The sequence below is a fragment of the Rhincodon typus genome, chromosome 6, assembly GCF_021869965.1.
Source record: "Rhincodon typus isolate 14 chromosome 6, sRhiTyp1.1, whole genome shotgun sequence".
NCBI lineage: Eukaryota > Metazoa > Chordata > Chondrichthyes > Orectolobiformes > Rhincodontidae > Rhincodon > Rhincodon typus.
This window is the reverse complement of record NC_063337.1, coordinates 65,505,769-65,527,546: the sequence shown is the minus strand read 5'-3', so window position 1 is coordinate 65,527,546 and position 21,778 is coordinate 65,505,769. Positions and strand designations below refer to the sequence as shown.

Sequence of the window (21,778 nt, the reverse complement as noted above, 5' to 3'; positions counted from 1 at the left end):
GTTTGTAAAGCTTATTCAAAATTACATTTCGAAAGAATGTCCACGTAACAGGATAATTTGTCAATGGGCTTCTAAGCAATTTTTTCCAAGTTTTTCATTCATTTAGGTAGGCAAATTTTACAGTCTTCATTCCTAGTTGTTCATCTCGGATTGTCAGCAAGTCAGGATGATTCAGGAGATAACTCCTGATTCTTGGGGTTCCCGGTTTTTGAGAGTGCTCTTTAAAGATGTTCAGGTTCTGACCTAGCCAGCTGTGTTGTGAAGATAAGAGTGAGCCACTCCTGTGCAGTTTTCATGAAGTTGGACCAACTTTTTAAAGGCTGATGTCTTGGTGTATCTCAGATTTTATATACCATGATTGGCATGAGGGAACATTTTGAAAAGATGAAAAGATCCTTCTCATGCTAGCCCACCTGTTGCATAAGAGAGTCTGAAAGTGTTATTACTGAGGAGTGCCACCAAGGAGCACCACCAACTATAAATTCTGACATTAGCAATGATAATGATGTATGGACGTGAACAGAACAGCTGAGAATCTTGAAGGAGTGGGAAGGTCGGCACGGTAGCTCAGTGGTTAGCATGACTGCCTCACAGCACGAGGGATCTGGGTTCAATTCCACCCTTGGGTGACTGTGCAGACTCCACACAGACATTCTCCCTGTGCTGTGTGGGTTTTCTCCCACAGTCCAAAGATGTGTGGGTCAGGTAGATTAACTATGCTAAATTGCCCATAATATTCAGGGATGTGCAGGCTAGGTGGATTAGCCATGGGAAATGAAGGGTTACAGGTAGAGGGGTGGATCTGGGTTGGATGCTTTTTGAAGGGTCAGCATGGACTCGATGGGACAAAAATCCCCACACAGTAGGGATTCTCTGACATCTAACTAACATTTGATCCTCCTCTTAAAACAAAGTCTATCACATCAATGTAATCTGTAGTTAGTTACTGACATTCAGTAAACCATGGCTGGGAATTCTGCAAATGCCACTTTTTTATTAATTCGTTCATGGGATGAAGGCGTCATGATGCTAGCTAGGCCAGCATTTATTGCTCATTCCTAATTGCCCAGAGTGGGATGTTAAGAGTCAACCACATTACTTTGGGTCTGGAGACCAGGAAAGGATGGCAGTTTCCTTCCTTAAAGGCAATTAGTGAACCAGGTAGGTTCCTTTCACAATCAGCGATGGATTCATGGTCATCATTTAATCTTAATTCCATATTTTTATTGATTTCAAATTCAACCAACTGCCATGGCAGGATTCAAACCCGGCTCCCCACAGCATTACCCGAGTCTCTGGATTAGCAGTCTGTTGATAATACCTCTAGGCCATTGCCTCCAGGTGACACAAAATGCCCGTGTATAGAATGAAGAACCTGATGTCATTTGCAAGTGACCGAAAACAGTATCCAGTCTCTGCTGGTGAACATGGTGTTGCCATAAATATGTATAATTGAAGGAAGGGGAATCCCCAGGACTCAGTGTCCTGAATCAGGTCACGGGGGCTTGTTAGGCTTTTGAAGGCTGGCTGCAGCAGTGAAGCTTGAGAAGCAGCCCAGTTCGACACGCCATCCAAGGTGTGAGGGGTAGTGCTTTGGACACCGCTTCCTAGCTCTGGAAAGAGCCTACTTTCTCAAGCATCACAGCAGCTGAAGAGAGTGAGAAAGCAAAGGAGCAGTAGCCAAGGACAGACATTCCACAGACACCACTGGATGGCAGAAGCTCCACTTCATCAGCCTTGACTTCCTTGGCCCCCTCATCCCCAACTTGGTAACGTCAGTGACGCATGAGCAGGCACATCTTCAAACAATTTCAGTGGCTAACAAATGTCATGGGCCATGTCTGAGTATTTTGGGAGTCATCTTTTTGGCATCATGGATAATCACGCCTATTAATTGTCTTGTTATGTAGAAGAGACTCCTCTAGATGGACCAGAAAGTAACTTTTCTCCGCCACACTGGACTCAGCAGGTGCCGTAGTTTCTGATACTCGAAGGATGGTGACAGCAACTTTCTTCTCAAGCAGCGTCTGCTCGCACGACATTGAGAGCTGGCATGCTCATACAATACCCAACACCCCACACCCCATTTCCCCATAGCCCTTCATGCTCATACAATACCCAACACCCCACACCCCATTTCCCCATAGCCCTTCATGCTCCCGATGCAGAATATTGCTCAACTATGCCCATTTACCCACACAAACCCTATAGTAATAATTCAATGCATTCAAATAAACCTAATTGCCATTACATTAAAGAAAAAAACTCTTCGCTATAATAAAAAAATGTACCACAGATGCTATAAATCTGAAATAAAAACAGCAAGCAAGGTAGAATCTGAGTGAGAAATGACTTAACACTTCGAGACCAATATGAGTCTTTGGATGCAGCCTGAAATGCTGAATTTCACCAGCACTTTCTGCTTTAATTCCTCTTCACTACAGCCGAGTAAAGGTATCATTCATTCAGATCTTTTAATGTTTACAAGTAATTTGCAAAGCAGAAGAATAATGAAACCAGGAGAAACCGAAAGATTTCAGAGCTGCATTTCCGCAATTAGCCAAAGGGGGTGTGGGAGGCTGACAACAACTATTACATCACCTTACACTGAGAAACAAAGTCTGTGTGCTTGTTTACACCAGGACGATTCTTCACCCATTTGACCTTGTGAAAAATTTGCAGACTGCATTCTGGGTCTTCAGTTCATAGCCAAGATTGAGTCCAAATCTTTGGTTACTCTTTTTAATACAAAAGAACTGATGAGGGTGCGAGTTCGGTGGGGAGAAGTACATAATAATATGTTACATAATTTCTGGAGTCAGAGAATTGAGGAGCATGTAATATTACAATGGAGGGTTAATAAAATATGTAAATAAGCTTGATTGCATAATTGGATGTAATGTGAGATGACAGAACTACCAGAGGATGATGCTATTTAGCTAAGTGTTATAAGTCTTGACCTGTGCAAAGTTTTATTGGCTACATGAAAGATAATGCTTATTGACATCAATAAAGACTCTTAGAACATAGGGCCCGTACTGTGCTATACAGTTCTTTGGCCCACGATGTTTGCCGAACTTTTACCCTAAAGGTCTATCTAACCCCCGCCCCTACCTTATACTATCATCTATATGCCTATCTTAATAGCTGCTTAAATGCCCCTAACAAGGCCAACTCCATTATCCTCTCCGGCAATGCATTCCACGCCCCTACCACTCTCTGCGTAAAGAACCTACCTCTGACATCTCCCCTATATCTATCTCCACTCACTTTAAAACTATGCCCCCTCGTAATAGCTACCTCTACCCTAGGAAAAAGTCTCTGGCTATCCACTGTATCTATACCTCTGATCATTTTGTACACCTCTATCAAGTCACCTCTCATCCTTCGTCGTTCTAAAGAGAAAAACCCTCGCCCTGTCAACCTTTCCTCATAAGATCTTTCCTCCATTCCAGGCAACATTCTGGTAAATCTCCTCTGCATCTTTTCCAATGTTTCCACATCTTTCCTGTAATGAGACAACCAGAACTGGACACAATACTCCAGATGTGGCCGAACCAGGGTTTTGTACAGCTGGAGCATAACTTCACGGCTCTTGAACTCAATCCCTCTATTAATGAAAGCTAACACACCATATGACTTCTTAACAACTCTATCCACCTGGGTGGTGGCTTTCAGGGAACTGTGGACATGAACCCCAAGATCCCTCTGCTCTTCCACACTGCCAAGAATCTTTCCGTTAACCCTGTATTCTGCTTTCAAATTTGTCCTTCCAAAATGAATCACATCACACTTTTCAGGATTAAAGTCCATCGGCGACTTCTCAGCCCAGCTTTGCATCCTATCAATGTCTCTTTGTAACCTAGATCAGCCCTCCACATTATCCACAACTCGACCCACCTTTGTATCATCTGCGAACTTATTAATCCACCCTTCCACTCCTACATCCAAATTATTTACAACAATCACGAATAGAAGAGGACCCAGAACAGATCCTTGTGGTACACCACTCGTAACTGATCAACATGTTGAATATTTTCCTTCCACTACCACCCTTTGTCTACTAAGGGTCAGCCAATTCTGAATCCAATCTGCTACATTTCCCTCTAGCCCGTGCCTCCTTACTTTCTGCATGAGCCTACGATGAGGTAGAGCCAACTAGTGAACAGGCAATTCTGGATATGTGTTGTGTAATGAGGCAGACTTAATTAGGGAGCTTAAGGTGAAGGAATCACAAGGGGGCAGTGACCATAACATTATAGAATTCATCATGCAGTTTAAGGGTAGAAGCTGGAATCGGATATAATGGTACTACAAATGCGTAAAAGTAACAAGACATGAGGGAGAAGCTGGCCAGGGTTGATTCGAAGGGGAACCCAGAGAAAGAACAGTGGGAGTAGCAATGACAGGAGTTACTGGGGGTAATTCAGGAGGCACAGCAGAAATTCATTCCAAAGAAGAAGAAATGTACTAAGGGGAGGATGAAACAACGATGGCTGACGAGGGAAGTCAGGGGCAGGATAAAAATAACAGGAAAAGCATACATTGTGGTGAAGAAAGGAAGCCTTTTTTTTTAAAGAAAAGGGAATACGGGGAATAAATGAAATAAGAGAGTAAACTAGCTAGTAAAATAAAAGAAGATTTTAAGAGTTTTTTAAAAATGTATTTAGAAGGTAAGAGAGAGGGAAGAGTGCACATTAAACTGCTGGAAAATGAGGTTGGAGGTGTAGTAATGGGGAACATAAAGAAATGACAGAGGAACTGAATAGATACTTCGTGTTAGTTTTCACCATGTAAGACACCAGTAGCATACCAGAACTTCAAGAGAGTCGGGAGCAGAGGTGAGTGTTGTGGCCATTGCGAAGGGAAAGTGCTGGGCAAGCTGAAAGGCCTGAAGGTGGATAAATAACCTGGACCAGATGGACCATACCCCAGAGTTCTGAAGGAGATAGCTATGGAGGCATTGACGGTGATCTTTCAGGAATCACTGGATTCAGGGAGGATCTCATGGCTAGTGTAACACTCCTGTTGGAGAAGGGAGGGGGCAGAAGACAGAAAACTATAGGCTGGTTAGCCTGATCTCGGTCCTTGCTAAGATTTTGGAGTCCATGATTAAGGATGAGATTGCAGAGTGTTCGGAAAAATAGGGCTGAGTCAGCACAGCTTTTGTCAAGGGGAAATCATGCCTTACAAATCTGTTAAATTTGGGAAAATGAGGTTATGCACTTTAGTAGGAAGAATAGAGACATATTTTCTAAATGGGGAAAGGCTTCAGACATCTGAAGCATAAAAGGTTTTGGGATCCTAGTTTGGGATTATTTTAAGGTTAACATGTAGGTTCAGTTAGTAGTTAGAAAGGCAGATGCAATGTTAACATTCATTTCAAGAGGGCTGTAATACAAAAGCAGAGATGTACTGCTGAGGTTGTATAAGACTCTGGTTAGACCGCATTTGGAATATTGCAAGCAGTTTTGGGCCCCGTATATGAGGAAGGATGTGCTGGCCTTCGAGAGGTCCAAAGGAGGTTAACAAGAATGATCCCAGGAGTGAAGGACTTGTCATATGTGGAGTGGTTGAGGACTCTGGGTCTGTTCTCAATGGTGTTTAGAAGATTGAGGGGGTTTCTGAATGAAACTTACTAAGCCCTGGATAGAGTGGACTTAAGAGAAGATGCTTCTACTAGTAATAGACAGTGGGACCTGAGGGCACAGTCTCAGAGTCAAGGGATGACCCTTTAGAACTGAGATGAATTTTTTCAGCTGGAGAGTGGTTAATCTGTGGAACTAATTGCCACAGAGAGCTGTGGAGGCCAAGTCATCGATTATTTAAGATTGAAATAGATGAATAGGTTCTTGATTGGTAAGGACATCAAAGGTTGCGGGGAAAAGACAGTAGAATGCTGTTGGGCAGACCCAATGGGCTGAACAGCTTAATTCTGCTCCGATGTCTTATTGTTAATATTATTTAAGGCAGTCGATGCAATTTTGGTAAGAATGAACAATAAATGAATCCAGAAATCTGTAAAGGCAATTTCTAAATTATCATGTATGTTATTCTGCTTCTTTTGGTGTAGAAACAGAAATGAAAACATAGTTTCACAAGCACATAATTGGGATAATATCCTAATCAAATAAAATATAATCAGATTTAAACAGGTGTGGTAGAGTCATTGTTCACCAACCATGAACAAAGTGCAGGTGAACAACTGTAAATCAAATGGGGCAGGGCCATTATACTTCATAACATTTATCTTTTACACATTTAATCTTATTGAGAGTGGGTACCATGAAAAAGGTATTAACTGTTGTAGACCACAGATGTTTTCATTGCACAACAAATGTATATGTATGCATTCATTGTAGTTAGGAAAACATTGTAGAAATAAGCGCAAAGTCATGAATCATTATTTAAATTCGATAAAGCAAAGTATTTATCGACCAAACAGTGTCAAATGTGTACAAGGCACTTCAGTTTGCAGCTTTTATGAAGCGATGAGTAATGGTTTTTAAATTGTTGTATGATTATGTTTAATAGAGTTTCATGAATACATGCTCTGATTAGCTTTATTAATGTACAAAGCCTTTTCAGGATCTGATATTAAGCAAATACAACTCCTCAGAGTTCATATTATTTTTACTATTAAGCACTTTAACTTGGAGATTACTGGGTAAATAAAAAATGGTATTGATTGTAACATTTGTGGAAAGTATTGCAGCAGCTTTCAATGAGGATTAACAATGTTCTGCAGTGGTTGTAAAGAGTACATTTAACACATTGATAATTCTTTTACCCAATTTCCCCACACTTCTAAAGTCTCACTTGCACGAGGATGTCTATAAATCCCCATTTTGCCCTCCCATAAATTGTAATTTTGGAGATTTTACTTTAGATAATTCTCCAGTGAGCATCAATTTTGTCCTGACCCCACTACCACATTTTCCAAGATTTATTTATTTTCATAGAATCATTTCAGCATAGATGAAAACAATTCAACTCATCGTATCCATGTGAGCTTTCCTAAGAAGCAATTCAGGAACTGCCACACTTTGCTCCCTTGTCGCACTTGTCTCGTCTTTCAGCTGTTTAGAATATTTAAAAATATAGAAGAATGTATGGCACAAAAGAAGGCCATTCTACCCATTATATTTGTGCTAGCTAAAACATGAGCCACCCAGCATAATCTAATATTCCAGCATTTGGTTTCACAGAATCCCTACAGTGTGGAAACAGGCCATTTGGCCCAACAGTCCACACTGCCCCTCCGAAGAGATCCCATCCACCCCAGCCCCCCAACCCCTGCATTTCCCCATTTCTAACCCACCTAACCTAAACATCCCTGAACACTACGGGCAATTTAGCATGGCTAATCCACCTGGCCTGCACATCTTCGGACTGTAGGAGGAAACCCACACAGACACTGAGAGAATGTGCAAACTGCACACGGACAGTCGCCCGAGGGTGGAATCAAACCCGAGTTCCTGTCATTGAGGCAGTCGTGCTAACCACTGAGCCACCGTGCTGGTTTGTAAGTGATAAGATTTCAGGTGCTTATCCTGAATCCTATTAAATGAGTTGAGAGCTTCTGCCTCAATTGCTGTTTCAGATAGAGAGTTCCAGACCCTTATCATTCTGTAAGTGAAAAAACTGTTTCTCCAACTCTGTTCTAATATTTTACCAATCACGTTAAATCTACATCCTCTAGTCACTGACCTATCCGCTAATCTACTCTATCCAGATCCCCCTCAATGTTGTGTATCTCAGCCAAATCTCCTCTCAGTTTGCCCTGTTTGAAAGGAAATAGCTCCAGCCAATCCAAACTTCCCTCAAGACTGCACTTTCCTGGTCCTAACAACATCTTTATAAATCTCTTCTCTGCTGTCGCATGCAATCGCTTCCTTTTTGCAGTGAGGTAGCCAGAACTGCGCCCAGTGTTCCAGTCATGGCCTAACTAGTGTTTCTTTAGCTCCACCACAATTTTGCTACTTTTATATTCTATGGACCTCAGCTAATTAATTCCATTTGCCTTAACCATACTTATCAACTTGTGCTGCCACCTTCAGGATCTGGGGAGATGCATTCCAAAGTGTCGCACTTACTTTATCCCTATGATTATCCATTCCATTCGTTTTGTATTTCTTTGCATTGTTAGACTGCCAAATACATCGCCCCATGCTTTCCTGATTTGAAGTGGCCATTTGCTACTTCTCTGCCCACCTGGCTGGCCCATTGGCATCTTCGTGCTGTCTACAACTTCCATCCTCACTGCTTATCACACAGCCAATTTTTCTATTGCCTACAAGCTTCTTTGATTATGCCCTTTTTTTTTGGTCCCTGTACTGTCACCATGGACCTCCTCTCTTATAGTAACCTCGTGTTTGTTTTTCCATTCCCAATTCTCCATTTGTATTTTTGTAATTTTTATGAAGGCACTATTTGGGTTTTTCAGTTCTCTGTGCACATGTTTTCCTCGATCACAACTCATTTAGCATCTCCAAGGTGGTTGGTTTCATCCACGGTGACATTGCTTCTGGTGCTAGATCCAAATTGCCTTAAAAGTGGCAAGGGAGTCCCGATTCCTGGGTTTTCTGGAAAGTCTTTTAAGGCTGTCAAACCTTCACCTTTTACTCTAGACCTGACAAGCTCCATTGCAGAAATAGTAAGTCCTATTCTTTGTAATTTTCATGGAGTTGGGCCATGTTTGTTATGTTATTTCCTGGGATCCAGATGTTTAAGCATGCTGAATGATGTCTGGGCTCTCAACCAAGAAATGATATGAGACTTACCTGGAAGCCAAGACATCTATTGGGGTGCTAAAACTGCTAGAGAAAGAAACACTATCTTGATTAACATCTTCGGCCCACTGGCCTTTACTGTCAATTTCACAATGCTTATTTACACAAGATCAAGAACTGTGTGCTTGAAGTTTCTATTATTAATATTTTAAAGCTTCTGGATCATTAACACTTTTACTGATCTGTAGTAGAAGGATTTACTTACATAATAGAAAGAAAGCTCACCAAGAATGGGATTTTTTTTTTCTTTATTCATTCACAGGATGAGGGCATCATTGGCTAGGCAGCATTTATTGCCCATCCCCATTTGCCCAGAGGGCAGTTAAGAGTCAACCACATTGCTGTGGGTCTGGGGTCATATGTAGGCCAGACCAGGTAAGGATGGTAAGGTTAGTAACCAGGTAAGGTTTCCTGCCCTAAAGGACATTAGTGAACCAGTTAGGTTTTTCCAACATTCGACAATGGGTTCACGGTCATCATTAGATTCTTAATTCCAGGTATTTTGTTGAATTCAAATTCTACCATCTGTCATGGCGGAGTTCGAACCTGGGTCCCCAGAACATTATCTAGGTCTCTGGATTAATAGTCCAGTGATAATACCACTAGGCCATTGCCTTTCAGTTGATCCTGATAGTTGAGGGTTATTGTTGCACAGAAGAGTAACCTGGTAGAGGTCCTTTCTCTTCAGGATGTTTAGCCTATGACCCATTTTCTAATATGCATTTATGACTACATTAACACTGATGCTGGAGCGGAGCTCCGACCATCTGTGTACTGCAGCTCAGTAACATAATTTGGGGCGGCCTTGATTCCAGACTGGTGGTGACACAGGTTGAACAGTGTCTCACTTATCCTGTAGAGAAGCTAGACTCCAGCCTTGCATGACCCCAGTTTGCACTTATCATGGGTCTGTGGTGGATCAGTTGGTGTGCATCATGTCTTGTCTGTCATCTTGCAGCAGGATGAGACAAGTCCAGGGGGTGTGGAAATGTCCTATATCCTCTTTGAGTTAGATGGCTATGTAAAGAGGTTGCTGCTGCTCTTCATCTTTCTTGTATTTGTCTAGCCTGATGTGAGGTTGAAATAAACCTGGCAACTGTATTTGTCTAGCTGTGAAAATCTTGTCTACTGCGTCTCATGATGGACAGATCTCTATTGTGACTCCAAGAGAAGGTCTGCAGACTCTGCGAGGAGGTGATTGAAAAGGACTCTTGCAGTGACCCTCCCTGTAGCAGACAGCAGGGTCCCCTCTAGTTACCCGATTCAGTCTTGTCTCCTTTCTTGAAGATAGTAAACAAAGTCTTGCGAGGTTCCCTGTTCTCCTCTTCCCAGATGAGGGAATTGAGGTGATGTATTTGTATCAAAAGCATTCTTCACTGCATTTCAGTAGGGATTCCATGTGCATCAGCAGCTGTGTTTGTCATCAACAGTTGCATGATTTATTTCAACCTTACATCAGGCTGGGATTGCATTGAGATTGGTAGCAAACTTTGGAATGACATCAGGCCATTCATATTGAGGATGAAGTCCTGGTTGAGGAGATCCTTGAAATGTTTCGTCTAGTGAGCATTAATTGCCACTCTGTCCGAATTGAGTGCCATTCCGTTCTTAGCTCTCGGTGGGCTAAGCATTCAGGTTGTGAATGATCCTGACTCTGCTGAAGAATCGATGCATGTTCTGGCTGTCAGTGAATCATTGACTTTCTTGTAGTCTTTCTACACATCATCTATTCTTTAGCTTGAGGGTCTTTTTGTTGGACTTTGGCCTTCATTGCCCTACTTTCTTCCCCTCGGGTTTTGGTGCATTTAGTTCAGGTATACCATGCACTTGGATCTTAACAGCTCCTGGTCCAACTTATTCTCGTCAGGCCAGTCTAGGTGATTCTTGGTAGGCGACCTAAAGTTTCATCCAGCTGCTGTATGAGATAGCTTTAAGGGTAGACTTGATGCTGTGGACATTCTGTAGGTCCTGTTTATTGAGCAATGCCAGGTTGACTGTGAGCAGATCTTTCTTCACATGGTGCTCAAGTCCATCGACAATTGAATTTCCTGCAGCAATGCTTCTTTGCCAATTTTGGGCCAGGCTGACGGAGATAATAGATAGGATTAAGGCAACAATCAGTACGGCAGTCATCAGCTCCTGTCATAGGGCGGGTAATTCGGGCGTTCTCGTGATCCCTCACTCAAATGATGTCACAGTTGAGAAGATGCCAATGTTTGGAGTGAAGATGTTCCCATGTGGTCTTTTATTTGTTTTTCTAAGGGAACAGCGTGTTTGTTATGACCAGACCATGTGTCAGATCCATTTGCATCAGGAAGACAACTTTGTTGGTCTTTATGTTCCTTATACCTTACTGGCCAATCTCAGCTTTCCAGAGTTGTGTCCTCCTCAATTCTCTGTCGCTAACATCACCAGGGAGAATTCGTTTGTCTCCTTTTAAGGCACAGGACAACTGATCAAGGCTGGAATGAAAATCCTCTTTAGCCTCATCTATAGCTTCTAGGGTTGCAGAGTACACACTGATTATTGTGTGGTGTACAGCCTTCTAGGTTAGAATGAGATGAAGATTCATGAGCCCTTTGTTTATTCCACAAAGAAACTCACTGCGTGTCATGATTGTAATGAGGTTAACCAAGTGGACCTCTTAGAATGTGAGTTCCCTGATTGGGACAGTTCATCTGGTCCAATCAGCGAGCCTTGACTGACATAAAAACAAGAGTGTCAGACATCCTGACACTGAGATCCGGCTCTGAGGGAACTCGATCAGTGTCAAGGACTTTCTACGTGTAGATGATAACCTTCAATAACCTTCCCTCCATCATTAGATCAGAAGTGGGGATGCACGCCAATTATTACACAATGTTCAGCACCACTTGCGCCTCCTCAGATACTGAAGCACTCTGTATCTAAATGCAACAAGATCTGGACAATACGCTGGCTTGAGCTGACAATGGCAAGTAACATTCTTATCACACAAATGCCAGACTATGACCATCACCAATAAGAGACAATCTAACCACTGCTCCTTCACATTCAATGGTGCTACTGTCACTGAATCCCCCAATATCAACATCCTGGGAGTTATCATTCACCAGAAACTCATGGGCTCACAACATAAACACAGCAGCTACAAGGGCAGGTCAGAAGCTTGGAACAAAAACAGAAATTGCTGGAAAAAGCTCAGCAGGTCTGGTAGTATCTGTGGAGAGAAATTAGAGTTAACGTTTTGGGTCCGGTGACATTTCCACAGAAGCTAAGAATACTACAGCGGGTAACTCGCCTCCTGGCTCTCCAAAGCCTGTCCACCATCTATAAGGCACAATTGAGGAATGTGGTGGAATACTCCTCACTTGCCTGGATGAGAGCAGCTCCAACAACACTTGAAGCTCGAAACCATCAGGACAAAGGAGCCCACTTGATTGACACTGCATCCACTGCCTCCACCACTGATGCTCAGTAGTACCAGTGTATACTATCTACAAAATGCACTGCTGAAATTAACCAAAGATCCTCAGACAGCACCTTCCAAACCCATGATCACTTCCATCTAGAAGGACAAGAGCAGCAGATATATGGGAACACCACCACCTTCAAGTTCCCCTCCAAGCCACTCACCATCCTGACTTGGAAATATATCGCAGTTTCTTCACTGTCCAAATCCCTCTCTTCCCTGCCTGCCCATGTGTCTGTCTAACTGCCTCCTAAACTTTGCTAACGTATCTGCTTTTTCCCCCTTCCCTGACGACATGTTCTAGGCACCCGCCACCTTCTGCATTTAAAAAAAAAACTTCCCTATCAAATCTCCCTTAAATTTTATCCCCCTAGTATTTGACATTTCCATCTGGGAAAATGACTCCAACTATTCGCTGTGTGTGTGATTCTCATAGCTAACATACTTCTGTCAGGTTGCCTTTCTCCTCTAATGCTCTAGCAAGAACAATCCGAGCTTGTCCAACCTCTCCTTAAGCTAATATACATCTCTGCCCAGTGCCTCCTTGAGGGCATTAATGCCACTGTCAATACACAGGACTTCCTTGGTTAGATGGTGCAGCATTCCAGCAAATTGCTACTGTTTTTCCATGAAAGTACTGATGTTCTAGGTCCTGAGCTTCATTTGAAAGATGGGACTAAGGTAGAGTTAGGTACCTGAGCATGGGTTGCCTTAATATGGGATAGCCATTACACATGGTCCTGGCCAAGTAAAGTGTGCAATAGCAAGCACAGCCAAATAGTTACCCAGCTTGTGTAACTATTAAGCTTAAGTGATGCAAAATTCTCAATTCTCTAATTTTAAAGTGCTCTCTTGGAAGGTTATAAATTCGGTAGAATTGCCCATCAGAATTTTCCATTTCCAGGCAGTTCCCTGGAAGTCTGTTCCATCAGTATTTCCATATGGTTCGGATTCACAACTCCAGTCTACACTGCTACAATGACAATCTCCCTATCAGAGTGTGTGGATCAATGTTTATTAACATTTCCTAAGTTAGGTTTATTTCATATTGTGGACATTGCCTGGATTCTGAGGAACATCAGGGACAGTGAAATCCCCACTTTATCAATACCTAGTTCACATTTGTAACTGCTTCATCTTTGAGATGAATGAAAGATTATCTTCAAGTTATTCCCAAAATGTTTCTCATTACTAATTCAAATTATGAATTTAGTCAGTATTTGAAAATATGGTTCATTGTTGCCCTTTACAGGAAAGAAGCTGCCGACCTTACTTGGCCTGACCTTATTTGTGACTCCAGACCCAGAGCAGTGTAGTTGACTCTTAATAACCTTCTGAAATTGCCAAGCAAGCCATTTAGTAGTAATAATCTCTTAGTTTCAGTGAAGGAAGGAAACCAGACAGATCACCTGCCATCGATCTAGGCACCAAAAGTGACATTGGCAAGCACTGCTCTGCCACTATCCTGACTTTGATATGTACCTCTGTTTCTTCAGTGTTACTGTGTCAAAATCCTGGAACTCTCTCCCTAACAGCATTGTGGGTCTACCTTCAACAAGTGGATTGGGGTGGTTCATGAAGGCAGATTACCATCCTCTTCTCAAGAGCAAATACGGACAGGCACCCAGCAACACACTCATACCACGATTGCATTCTTAAAAATTCAGATATCTAATTAATCAGTATGTTGTCAAAGGCCTAATTGATTGATCCCTATCAAGAAAATCTTTGTAAGAGATTTAGCCAGATGTCATCTTCTGCATTTCAGCAGCAGTTGAACCAAGAGGCCCAGATTCAAGCCCCACCTGCTTCAGAGATGTAATAACATCTCTGAACAGGTTGATTAGAAAATAAATTAATTTTTTTTAAAAATCAGCAATTGAACATTCTCAGCTGGGCAAGTTGCTCTTAAACCATTTGCTCAAGATGTTGTTAAGTGGTCATTTTTAAACATCTGGATTTCAGTGATTTCAGTGATAAACATCAGTGATTTCCTATAGGATCTGTATTTGACTCAGAAGATGAGGCATATGACTGATTTCATAAGACTACTGCAACTGTTCAAATTAGTAAAAGTTTTCAACTTTTTGTTTTATTACTTGTTAGGTCGAATCTTAAACCGTTTTTCAAAAGACATTGGCCACTTGGATGACTTGCTGCCTTATACTTGCATGGACTTTTTACAGGTAATTCAGTCTTCAGAGTTCATGAATTATATATTGTGTGATCATTTTATGGGCCACTGGGTGCTCGTTGCTGCTGAAGTACTGTGTTCACAAAACAATTACTTTCTAAGCAATAATTCTTCCAACACAGTTAAAGTTTGGTTTAATAAAAGCGTCTACCCATCAGAGGAGGATGTGGTTGTAATTTTATGATCCACCAAAGCAATGATGAAAAGTTAATGTCAGGATTAGTTATCGTATAGGATTGGTCTCAGACCTCTTGCTATCATGTCATGTCCACAGTATCTGCATACTTTGTAGCTAGCTGTTCATTTGTCTCCAGTAATTTGGGGCAGTTCCAGATAATGTTGAAAAATGTGGCCACAAGTATCAAAACAATCATTTGTCGCGCAGGACAGTTAAGACCAGCAAATCGCGAGTGTATGACCACCAAAGAGCGAAACTTTACCGACAGTAAAGAAAGTGGTATAGTAATTGTAGAAGGAGGACAAGGATAGTGTTATTTGTGAATGAGACAAACTCAATTTTCCTATATTTGATAAAGCAGCAAATTTTCTTACCCAGGTCATGAACAGTTTCTATACATTAGGCTCTAATTTCAACAGCTCTTGTTAACCAATTTGCTGCTGAGGAAGTCACGACCAAACCTCCAGTTATGTTTTTGGTAATTTTCCAATGTAATCTCTAGTTGTATCAAAGCTAAAACATAAGTCAACTGCAAATTTGGTGAAATGGATAAATGCCACGGTGAAATGTGATTTATTTTGTATCTGTTAGTCAATTGCAAGACAGCTCTTAAACATCATAATACATGATGAAATAACTAGCTTGTTGTCCCAAGAGGCTTTCACTCAGCCATAATAAAAACATTGGAACACAATAGGAGCTGTGCTGCTCTCTTTATTGTGGTGGTTGTGTGGCTGTAAATAGAAATGATTGAAGATGATGTATCAAATAGATAGCAGAATGTGATGACTGCTACAATAAGATTAATTAAAATTTTTGGGTATCCACTTTAGGTATAAATAGATCTCATCAAAGTATTGTTTATAATGTAACTCATCAATATGGTAATGAATGTGGTAAAGAACCTTTGTTGCTATCTCCTTTCTCTTCACTCTTAAAAAAAAAGTTTCACCTTAAAACAACCCAATATTTTCATATCACTATGTCTGAACAACAGAGGAGCCCTTTAAATATTGAGTCAGATATCCTAGCCACTTTTTGTAAAACTAGTCTTTGAAAACAATTTTTTCACCAGGTTCATCCACAGTTGCAATTTCTCTGCAAAGATGTTGCCTCCTGTTGGAGGACAGCATCATAGGTGTCAGTTAATCTCCTAGTACTTCATTCATGCAGATGTTAATAGTCTGTCATTGTGACTTTAAAGGAAGAATGAGTGATAGAGTAAAGGAAACGAATCAGAATTGATAGACAGAATTTGGGAATTGGAAGGAAAATAGCAAGTTGGACCACAAAGATCAAAACACGAATGAGTATAGAAATAGGATGAATTCATGGCTGGAGGAATGGTGCAAAAGGGAGGAATTTCAGATTTTTGGGGCATCTGGGTGAGTTCTGGAAGTGATGAGATCTTACAAGCTGAACGGCCTGAACAGAACCAGACTAATATCCATGTTTATTTATTGATTTATTAATGCAATTAGAGAATGTTTGAACCAACTTGATAGTAGGGCGAGAACCAGTAGGTAATATTAGACAGCAAAACCAAGGTCATGGAATTAGAAGAGAAAGATGACATCAGAACAAGAAATAATAAAGTATTGGGTGGAAGCAGAATAAATAATAAAGTCTAAATCAGGGTTACTGTAGATGTATGTGAATGCATAGAATCCCCAAATATGGGAACTGAATATTCAAAGATCTTTGACATTTAGGAAGAGCAGACAAAAAGAGTTGTGCATTGAGAAGGGATGGGATCAATGCATTAGTGAGGGAGGATCTTAGATCAGAACAAAATGTGGAATCAGTTCGGGTGGAACCAAAGAACGGCAAGAGGCAGCAAACATTGATAGGAGCTGTATGTAAGGCCAACAGAAGTAATGATAATGTGAGTTATGATATTGATCAGGAAATAGAGAAGCATGTAGTGTAGATCATTCATGTGATCAGAGGTGAGAACGGAATAAACCTAATGATCACTAACACTGTGAAGGATGAGTTTCTAGAGTATGTTAGGCAAATATTTGAGGAACCAATTAGAGAGTTAGTTATTTTAGGTCTAGTATCAAATAATGAGAATGGACTGAAGAATAATCTTGAATTGCGTTTGTAAATGAAGTGTCTCAATCTGAAGTTGGGTTGTCAATGACTATAAAGGATTCTATTTGTATGTGGAAAAGAAACATTTAGCAAAGAAAAATGTTGGTCCATTACAGGCACGTCATGAGAAGTCATAATAGGGAAGAAAGAAATGGTAGAGAAGCTGAATGATTACTTTGTGTCTGTCTTCATAAGAAAAGTACAAGAAATCTTGCAGGATAAGAGATCTAAGGGACTAGAGAGAAAGGAATTGAAGGAGTTTAGTATTAGTAGAAAGGTTATGTTGGTGAAAAACTGTGCTGAGGCCAGTATCCCATCACCAGGTCACCCTTTGCACAGTATGCTGGCTGTGGCCAGCCAGCTCGGAGTCAGTCTTCTGAACTGAGGAGTTTCTAATCTCCTGGTTATATTTTTTTCCATTATTTAACCTATTATCCCAATCAACCTGTTCAGAGATAATATTACATATCTTTGGAGCAGGTGGGACTTGAACCCAGGCTTCCCAGGCTAGGGGTAGGGACTCTACCACTGTGCCACAAGAGGGCCCATCTCCTGGTTATTTTGATCAACCAGGTCTTTCCTGATTGGCCCAGGTTAACAACCCCAATCAATGACCTTGTGTTCAACCTAGTTCCAATCACTACAGTTGAGAAATTAATGATACTGAAGGGTGGTAAGTCCTGATACTTGACAATGGTGAAAAAGGAAATAGTGGATATATTGGTGATTACTTTCCAAAATTCTGTAGATTCTGGAATGATTACAACAAATTGGAAGGTAAGAAATGCCATCCCACTATTAAAAAAGGGAAAGAGAGAGAAAATGGTAAGGGAAATCCATTATAAAAGATGTGGTAAATGGACACTTGGATAATAATGATCTTAATAAGCATAAAGAAAACACATTATGTTTAATGAACCTTCTGGAGCTTTTTGAGAATGTTTCTAACAAAACTTTAAATAAAATGGAGGCAGTGAACATGGACTAATCAGATTTTCAGAAGGATTTTGATAACATCCCCACAAGAGGATGGTTAGAAAATATAAAGCACGTGCGGTAGGAGGTAATGTACCGACAGGTTGGATTGATTGACAGGAAACAGAGAGCAGAAATAAACAATCATTTTGCAATGGCAGACTGCAATTCGGCCTAGGGCCGATTAGATAGGGTGGACAGTGGGAGCCTTTTTCCTCGGATGGTGATGGCTAGCACGAGGGGACATAGCTTTAAATTGAGGGGTGATAGATATAGGACAGATGTCAGAGGTAGGTTCTTTACTCAGAGAGTAGTAAGGGCGTGGAATGCCCTGCCTGCAAAAATAGTAGACTCGCCCACTTTAAGGGCATTTAAATGGTCATTGGATAAACATATGGATGATAATGGAATAGTTTAGGTTAGATGGGCTTCAGATTGGTTTCACAGGTCGGCGCAACATCAAGGGCTGAAGGGCCTGTACTGCGCTGTAATGTTCTATGTTCTATGTTCTATAATGTGGCTCAGAGAGGATTTGGATAGGTTTAGTGGGCAAGAACACAGTCTCACAGTGGTTAGCACTGTTGCCTTACAGCACCAGGGACCCGGGTTTGATTCCAACCTTGAGTAACTGCCTTTGTGGAGTTTGCTTGTTATCCCCATGTCTGCATGAATTTCAGTTGAGTGCTCCAGTTGCTTCCCCACAGTCCAAAAAGGTGCAGGTTAGGTCTGGTGGGATGCTCTTCAGAGGGTTGATGAAGACTCTTATGAGCTAAACAAATCTGTGGTCCATACAAATCTGCACTGTAAGAATTCTACAATTCTATTCTATAACTTGGCAGGTGGAATATAATATGGCAAAATGTAAGGTTATCCATTTTGGTAGGAGGAGCAGATGTTTGGCGTTTTTCTTTAGTGATAAAAGAATAGAAAGTGTAGATGTGCAAAGGGACCTGGGTGTCCTCATCAATAAGTCACTGAAAGCTATCACGCAGGTGCAGCAGGAAAGTAGAAAGGGTAATGGTACATTGGACTTCATCACAAGAGGATTTGAGGACAGGAATAGCAAAGTCTGTCTTCATTTGTATAGGGTTTGGTTAGACAGCACCTGGAGTATTGTATATAGTTTTGTTTCCTTATCTTGGAAAGTTTTATTATTGTGTTATAATCCCAGCTGATGTTACTACTGAACAGGACAGATCCCAGAATATAATCTGGCTTGATATATCATATTTTGATTTTGCTTAATTGAATATGGTGATCTTTCACTGAAACATAACACACAAGTCTGAAAATTTGTTTGTGACAATGAGACAGAAATTTATCACACAAGAACATTTTTAAAAATAATTTAAAACTATAGCACATTCACATTAAATATGCAATGAATTACATGGCAACTGTATTTTTCATACACCAATTTTCATCGCAGTGGTTGTTTCATTCATAGGTTGAAATAATTCCACAGAGGTTGGTATCCCATCACCAAGTCAGCCTTTATTTGCACATGGAAAATCCTTGACACCAGTCCAGCTCCCTCGGAGCCAGCTTTCAGAATGTCTGACAGTCCTCTTTTTATCTGTAAAGCAGGGCTCCCGGATTGGACCGGATTAACAGCCCCAATCGGGGAACTCGTATGCTATGAGGTCCACCTGGCTGACCTTGTTGCAGTGACTACATAGATGCTGTTGATAAAGTCTCTGCTGTAACATTTGTTTTTTCCAGGTACATGAATGATTTTTAAATTGTATGCTTGGAAGATTAAGTTCCATCAGAACAACTAAGGTTTTGCCCCAAAATTTCTCCCAAAAAGTCAAGGGATTCTGGTCCATACAGATGTGACTTTGGAATAGAACCCTTGCAGCGTGGAAACGGGCCCATCCACACCAAGTGTCCCACCAGGCCCATCCTCCCACCCTGTCCCTGTAACCCTGCATTACCTAAGGCTAACACACCTAACCTTCATATCCCTGGACACTATGGGTAACTTAGCATGGCCAATCCACCTAATTTGCACATCTTTGGACTGTGGGAGAAAGCTTTCTTCCACATTGTTGGTAATATATATTTCAAAATAATGTAGAGCCTACACAAGATTCACTATCATCTTCTCCACCATCGAGTATTTCTGTTGACACACAGTCAGTATTTTTGAGAAACAACTGAGTGGCTGTTCGATGCTCTGTCTCATTATCTTGTAATAAAACTGTACCCACACCTTTATAGTTAACATTAACAACCAATTTGAATGGCTTCTCATAATCCGGTGGAGCTAAAAACGGTTCAGTTATCACCACATCTTTCAAGTTGGCAAAGACACTCTGATTTTCTTGCATCCGTTGAAATTTGCTGCCTTTTTAAATAAATTTGTCAAAAGCTGCAAAAATAGTGAAGTTCAGTATAAATTTCCAATAAAATATACTCGTACAACATATTGCAAAATTTCACATTTTGTCCCAGGCATGGGAAAATCTAAAAAGCCCTGACTTTCACTTCTCTCAGTGCTACTTGACCTTGCCCCACAGTGTGGACCAAATAAGTTACTTATACTTTGGTAAATTCACTCTTAGGTAGATTCAAATCAAATTGACTTTTTGTAGCCAGTTAAACAGACTAGTCAAGTGTTGAAAATGTTCTTCTTAAATTTGGCGGAAACGCCAAGTTGTTGATCTAAACCATGAAGGTACACGGTTCTTCAATTCCTGAAATAGTTAATCATTGCTGGTGCATTTTTCATTTCCAATATCACGACTTTGCATTGACAAACTCTATTCGGTGATGATATCTCAGGCGTGTTCTAGTGACTGATGCAGCCAATGTTCCTTTAACATGTCAACTTTGGTGATGAATCATGGATGTCCAATTCTTTCAATGCAGTCCTCCAATCTTGGACTAGGACATGAGTCCATTTTCGTTACCATGTTGACTTTGCAATAATAATATAGAATGTTTGTAACCCATCCGGTTTTGGCATCATGATATGTGAACTGCAGCTACTGTGACTCAGTGCAATAGATCATTGTCCATCATGAAATTAATCCTTTCCCTCATGAGCTAATTGCTCTGGATTGAGTCCATAACAGTGATATGACAATAGCCATCACATCCCTTACATTAACATCATCTACAGCCTAGGACTTTTTTCCTGGCCTATTCACACAAATTGACTCATGATTTTGTAATACTCACAATTTTTGAATTCACTCCTGGGACATGGCATGTTTGGCTGAACCAGCATCTATTGCCCATCCTTAGTTGCCCTTGAGAAGATAGTTGTGAACTGCCACTTTGAGTCGCTGCAGTCTATATGTTGTAGGTAGACTTACAATGCCATTAAGGAGGCAAGTCAAGTGACAGTGAAGGAACGTCGAGATATTTCCAAGTTAGAATGGTCAGTGATTTGGAGGGGATCTTACAGATGGTTGTTCCTATGTATCTACTGTCCTTGTCTTTCTAGATGGAATTGATTGCAGGTTTGGAAGGTACTATCTAAGGATCTTTAGTGAATGTTTACAGTGCATTTTGTAGAGATTACACACTATGCTGTTGAGTGTCTGTGATGAAGTGACTGAATATTGCGACTGTGGTGTCATTCAAATGGGCGGCTTTTTCCTAGATAGTGTTAGGTTTCTTGAGTGTTGCTGGACTTACACTCATCCAGGTGGGGAGAATTCCATTACATGCCTGACTTGTGCCTTTTAGATTAATGGGGAGTTATTCGCACAGTATTCCTAGCCGCTGACCTGCTGTTATAGCCACTGTCTTTAAATAGGGAGTGCTGTTCAGTTTCTGATCAATGGTAACCCGCAGCATGTTGATAGTGAGGGATTCAGTGATGGTAGTGCCATTGGATGGCAAGGGATGATAGCAAGAATGTTTCTTATTGGAGATGGTCATTGCCTGGAAGTATGTGACATGAATGTAACTTGCCACTTTTCAGCCCAAACCTGGGTATTACCTAGAATTAACAAGGTGCAGAGCTGGATGAACACAGCAGGCCAAGCAGCATCAGAGGAGCAGGAAAGCTGAAGTTTCGGGCCTAGGCCCTCCTTCAGAAACATTTCTGAAGAAAGGTCAAGGCCCGAAACGTCAGC

At 41.1% G+C, this 21,778-nt stretch overlaps 1 protein-coding gene across 1 annotated transcript in view; it reads left to right on the top strand.

Moving 5' to 3' along the window:
• The window catches only part of abcc4 (ATP-binding cassette, sub-family C (CFTR/MRP), member 4), a 458,391-nt gene that overhangs the window by 262,697 nt on the left and 173,916 nt on the right, over window positions 1-21,778 (top strand). The window contains exon 20 of the mRNA XM_048598320.1: window positions 14,350-14,429. Within this exon, the coding sequence (XP_048454277.1) occupies window positions 14,350-14,429 (80 nt within the window). The remainder of the gene's footprint in view (window positions 1-14,349; window positions 14,430-21,778) is intronic.